The sequence below is a fragment of the Nothoprocta perdicaria genome, unplaced genomic scaffold (genome assembly GCF_003342845.1).
Source record: "Nothoprocta perdicaria isolate Ctin4 unplaced genomic scaffold, notPer1 scaffold_9, whole genome shotgun sequence".
Lineage (NCBI taxonomy): Eukaryota > Metazoa > Chordata > Aves > Tinamiformes > Tinamidae > Nothoprocta > Nothoprocta perdicaria.
This window is the reverse complement of record NW_020456198.1, coordinates 4,577,273-4,583,272: the sequence shown is the minus strand read 5'-3', so window position 1 is coordinate 4,583,272 and position 6,000 is coordinate 4,577,273. Positions and strand designations below refer to the sequence as shown.

Below are 6,000 nucleotides of genomic sequence, written 5' to 3'. Positions count from 1 at the left end.
TTTTTTTTTTTTAAGAGAAAAACAAGTTATTTTTATGCTCGGAAATGCCAAAAGATAAAGATGTTATTGCTCTCTAGATTTCTAGTACACTCTTCTCGCCACCCGGTGTCCCTCGTTGGGTCAAGGGCAGAAAGGGTACCGAAAGCAGAGCATTGGTCGCAAAATGGGCCTGGTCTGGACAAGAAATGCTCTGGTGTTGGTTACATGGGCACTGATGTGGGTTTAGGTGTCCCCAGGGAGAATGGGAAAGGTCCCTGGGAGAGCATGAGCACCCTTCATAGATCTGTTGGCATTAGCTACCGTTACCACCCTCTGATTAAGCATCAGCTGGAACTGAGTCCATGGGAGCCCAACACGCTCCTGATGGGAGCAGCATCCTCACCAGCATTACACACACTTTTAACCCCTTTTTTTCAGCTCAGTTATATATCACCCCCAAATTCCTGGTGATAAGGGGCTGCTACTCGGATGGGAAGGTGATGGGAACATGTGTTGTGCAGTGTAAGAAATACTGTAAAATGAACAATTAGATGAACATTTCAGATTGTACATCCTCCTAATTATCCTTTTAATTATTCATCTAAAACAAGTAAAATGACCCCTGACAGAGCCATAAATGATTTAGGAACTATCAAATATTTATTAGATGCAACTGAATGCCCACAGAGATTTTCAACAGATGCACATGAATCTGCTTCCCTGTATTCCTCATCCCTTACAATTTTATATATGGAATTTATAACCAATTGAATGAGAGATTCAGTATTTGAAGTACTACTGAGCTCATTGAGAAGTTTTTAAGGGAAGCAGAGAGCAGTGATGCTGATAGGGACAGTATCCTACAGCTTGTACCTCATCGCCATTCTTCCTGCACAAATGATTTGAGGCAAAGGGAGTATCAAAAGAAACAGAAATCATGGGAGAGAAGAGCCTTGCGATGGTGCTGACACAGCTTGGAAGAATCTGATGCAATTTGACATTTAAACGTTTCTAACATAAACAATTTAGAGCTTAGCCGCTTCGGAATTGTACAACTGCACCTGAGATGAGGCTTCATGGCAAGAGCAGCCCTAGTGAGGCAGAAAGTCCAGCCTGCAGCAAGAGCAGCAGGGGAAAAGCCTGTATTTCACACTGGCCTTTTTTTTTTTCTCTTTTTTTTTTTTTCCCAGCAGTGAATACAATCCTCCCTTTTACATAATAAAAATGGATTTATATTAATGCTCCTGTTGTGTTGACACACTTGGAATGAGAACACAGAAGAATCTTTTGGGGTTATTCTTTACCCATTAAAAAGATTTTTAATTGCAGGATTCTGGGTACAGCAGAGGGTGGTCTGCAATGACTTTTAGAAAAAAAATAACTTTAGTTCTGTTTTTTAAGCAATGTTTTTGTAAGGAATGAGAATAAAATGTTTTGTGAGGAGCCATTCTTAGCAACTGTGCGTATTAAAAGTGGGAGATGTTAGAAAGGTCGGTGGTTATGTAGTGAGAGTAGCACATGGGATTTTGCAAAGCTAGATTCAGTTTTTATTGTGAACCTCTCCCGTAACATCTTCCCAATGTCCACCACCAGGTCAGTGTGTCCTCTGTTAGGACCTAAGGCTTTTATTGTCATGCAAAATACAAAGACATTTGGAAATGAAAAGAAAAAGAAGAGCCATTTGACCTTCAGTGAGCTAAATAATGTCAGTTACTACAATAAAACCCTTATTTTATAAGTCCATATGAAGGACTTCTCATGAGTGAGACTCCAAAAAAGTCATGGACAGTCTCCCCATTTTACAGAAACTGGTTGGTGAAGGAGAGCACCCACCGTGACGAGCAATAAAGGTGAAGCTGGGGCATGGACTTCCTTTTTCCCCACACCAAAATAGAGGGAGTCCAACATGATCCACGCTTTACTTCATTTGTGATCTGTAGACCTTCAGTGTGCAAGGCCAGGCTGCATGGTCAGCTATCAGTCCCTGGAACCACATTAAATAATCTTTTGATAGTTCACCATTTAAATTCTAATCAATGAAGAGGGCAGAAAGTCCTTGAGAAATTTGGAGGTTTTTGCGATGTTCTGTGCTCTGTGTAGCATCATAATCACTTCCCTAATTAGCCAGCGTTACTTGAAGCCCCTTTTTTTTTAAAACCAACCCCTCTGAGGAGGAAAATGCTCCCCTGCCCTTTACTTATCAGTTTTAGTATAATGAGCAACAACTCTAAATGCTTCAGAAGACCTAAGCCTGTTTTTCTCCTTGTCTTGGGTGTGCAGTTGCCATCCTGCTGAAGGACGAGTACTTCGTGAGCGGCGCCGGGCTGCCAGGCAGATTCAAGGCGGAGAAAGTGGAGTTTCACTGGGGCCAAAGCAACGGGTCGGCTGGCTCTGAGCACAGCATCAATGGCAAGAGGTTCCCCGTTGAGGTGAGTGGAAAAACGTGTGCTTGTGTTAGCCAAAAAAAATATATATATAAACCCGGAATGTATTGCAGTAGTTGGAAATGGCTGTGAAATAGGGCAATGTTTCCTTCAGCGAACATATCACTTTCAAGGCCCTTCCGGCCTCGCAGCACTCTATCTATCATCTCTTATGCGCTTTTGCAATGTCAGCTTTGAGCTCTGCTTTGCTCGCCTTGCCAGCTTTTATGTCCCATGGGTTAAGTTTCAAACAGCCACTTGTCTGGTTTCTCCCATAAGCTTTTCGTGTGTGGGAGGATCTCCTTGCAGATATCCGCAAAGTGACCTCATCCTCCTCCAAATCTTTTCTTTCCCATGGTGCTTGCAAACCAGTAAGTAGCCGCAGTCAGGGAGCTGTTGTGCTGAGTGCGCTGTGCTTTCTCAGTGCTGCTTCCTTGCACACACAAGGTCTTCTCCAATACCTGTGTTCAGCTGCTGTGACTTGTCTTGTGTTGCGAGTACGTGAGGATGGATGTGCACAGACTGCTCCCAGCCCAGTGCTGTTGGTGCCAAAGGCTGCACCGCTGCAGGAGCAAGGCCTCAGCTGGGGCAGGGTACCCTGCCAGCCTGGCCATGGTCAGGACAGAGGTCTGTCCACCCAGGGCAACCTTTGGGTGGGACAGCTTTTGCATTGCAATGCCATGGTGGCCAGCACAGTGGGGTCTTGCATGGTGTCCACTAGTCCTGAGTCCATCTGGCTACTGTTAATAGAGTTTGCTGGTGATTTTTACTTTATTCTCAAGGTTTTGCATGATGAAAGAATTCCAGGTAACCTCAGTTTTACCTTTGCTTCCTGCAGATCAGGTGAGCACATGTAGAGTAGTTAGTGCAGGTGGGATGGATGTCCAAAGCACAGAGGGTGGTTGTGGCCGGCTCCTGTGCTTTGTTGAAAGCCACCATTCTCCTCTTTCTTATCCATCACACGAATGAGAAACTATCTTTATCTTTCCCACTTCTGTCTGACCCCTTGAGGTTAGATGGTCTGAGAGGCAGGGAATTATTTTTATGAGACGTTGCAACAGCTTCGGGCTGTGGTTTCCCACGCCAGGCCACCCATGCAGGCGCAGAGCGGAAGCCCAAACGTTCTCATGCTGCCTCATCCTCTCAGGTGACAATCTTGGTGTTTTTAGCTGCTCTTTCTGGGTTGCAGGAGGAGCCAGTCGTCTCCTCTTTGGAAATGTAAGGGAGTGCAGGTAGTAAAGAACTCTGCTTGTTTCAAATTTGTGTCAAAAATAGTATTTCTACCCTTTCTTTTGAAGCCAAGGCTATTTGGTGCTAGCTTGAAGAATTAAAGTTCTTTTGCTTTGGAGAAAAAGCAAATTCTTGAGAAATGAGTTCTCTTTGTTCTGAATATTCTTTGTTTCCCTTTAATTTGGTTGGAATACTAATTTATTCTGCTTTAAAATTTAAAGGGGGGGGAAAAGAGCAGAGCCTGCCTTTCTGAATTTAGGTCACTGTTGTTTTTTATGAATGCTGTGCACAACAATTTGCTATTTCAGATGGATTTAATTCTAATAGCAAAAATGTAATTTTCAGTGAGTTGTATTCATTACAAGAACTTGGATATCTCTGAACTCTGACCTTTCCAGGCACGATGGCATTAGCAAAATTTCCCTGGCTTTTCTTTTATTATTTTAAAGAAAGAATGGTTTCTAAACCTAGACATTCCCCCGTGGTGATGCCACCTCCTGCCCAAGAATTCCAAATTTCAACATTACTAAACCACTTGCTGAAAAGAATTTCCATGGGTGGGTTTTAAAAGGTGCTCACACTGTTCAGTAGGTCTAAGTTGATGGAACAGTGTTCCTCTTGCAGAAACATAGAAAATTCGTCCTTACAGTTGGGATTAAACTTCTCAAAATTTACATGTGTGCATGGTGGAGCTTTTAATTTGTAATGCTAATTGTAGCTCAGGCTGCAATTGTCTGATGCAATGCTAATTGCCTGACTCTGGGAGGCCTCTGCCAGAATGTTGTACTTTGTTTGAGAGGTGGCTTTTCTAGGAAGACAGTAGAAAGGAAAATCAAAATGCCATCCCTCCGGCAAGCACAGGCCAAATCAATCCAGTTGCTCTGAGTCCGTGGGTGCAGGTAAGGTGTTCAGTGCACAGGTACTGGCATTCCTGGTCTGCAGCAGTGAAGGCAGCAGTGCAGTTGAAAGCAAACATTTTCCAAGCCTAATTGCAAAACCAGATGTGTACCATGCAAAACCCATTAGTTCCCAAGCACATCCCAAGGGAGCGCTGATAGATGAGCCTCATCCGTAGACTTTGCTCTGTATCCATGTGAAGTTTAGATGTTTTTTCCTCTGGGAAACAAAACGTTTGCTGCTAGTCTTTTTTCTTGAAGAGGATGCAGAAACTAATTAGAAATGTCAGATATAATACAGAGCATTATTGTTTGACCATGTTGTTTGGTTTTTATTATTACAACTAATGTGTCAGATGGTAAGGCTGTCTGCCTTAATTGGTTTCCTTCATTGAAGCCCATCTGGATCATATTTTTGGGGTGATTTATATGTTAAATTAGTTGGTAAGATATATGAGAATGTCCTTTTGTTTCCTACTTTAAAGGCACGTTGGATCAAAGGCATATTATCTTGCGGTGCTTTTATTCATATGTAGCGTATTGTGCTTCCTTTTCAATCCATAGCATGTGTAACAGTATTTAAATGGTTGCTATCATTACGTAGTCTTGATTGCTTATGTATTGATTAGATTCTTGCTGATATTAAAGCCTTATAAAACCACAATGAGCTCGGCTGTGTCTGAAGTTGCCTTTACGAACAGAGATGTCCATGTGCCAGTTTGTGATAGCAGCCCTGGACAACATTGATCTAAAGCCTCAGTCTTTTTCCTCCTTCTTCCCATTTTGGCACTGTCTTTTAGATGAGTCTAGTAACTAGTGCTGTGATGCTCGAGATTAAAGCAGCACCGTTAGCACATTGCTGTGAGATTGGAGCACTAATTCTGATAAGGAGGATGTGGGCTTTGTGCCAGTCTACAGAAAGTCTTTTCCCTTTATTCTTCAACTAAAGGGAAGTTTAAAGTGTTGCATTCTCTACATCTTAACAAATTGATGATTCCTTTGTGTTTAGCTTCTCTGTCATATTTGCTCAGGTTTTTCTTTCAGCTTCTGAAGCCAACGAGGTATAAATGACCGTGCAAACGCTAGAAACTATTTAAACACCGAAGTGACAAAATTCCAGTAAGGCTGGAGAGCTTCCCTCAGGCCAAGGGAGAGCCCAGGTTTCCCTCATTAAAGCCAAGACTAGCAATTACAGAGCTTTAATCCCCAGTGTCAATGCAAGGGTGAGCGTCCTAGCCTCCTAGGAGGTTCACGTGTGGAGGGCACCATCACAGCTACCTGCCGTAGGTGACAAACCTGGCCACTTGTCATCTCCTGGGTGGCTGTGGCTGACGTGGCTTTGCTAGCTGCTTTCAGGCCCACCATCCTAGCAGCACTGTGATTTTTAGTTGCCTCGTGCTCATTTTTATGCAAAATGCTGATTATTTCTGTGAAGAGCAGAAATCAGAAGAGTGATTTTAATCATGGCTGTG

General features: G+C 43.0%; 1 protein-coding gene across 1 annotated transcript in view; it reads left to right on the top strand.

The window, feature by feature from the left end:
- The window catches only part of PTPRG (protein tyrosine phosphatase, receptor type G), a 364,795-nt gene that overhangs the window by 197,343 nt on the left and 161,452 nt on the right, over positions 1 to 6,000 (top strand). The window contains exon 4 of the mRNA XM_026052517.1: positions 2,260 to 2,408. Within this exon, the coding sequence (XP_025908302.1) occupies positions 2,260 to 2,408 (149 nt within the window). The remainder of the gene's footprint in view (positions 1 to 2,259; positions 2,409 to 6,000) is intronic.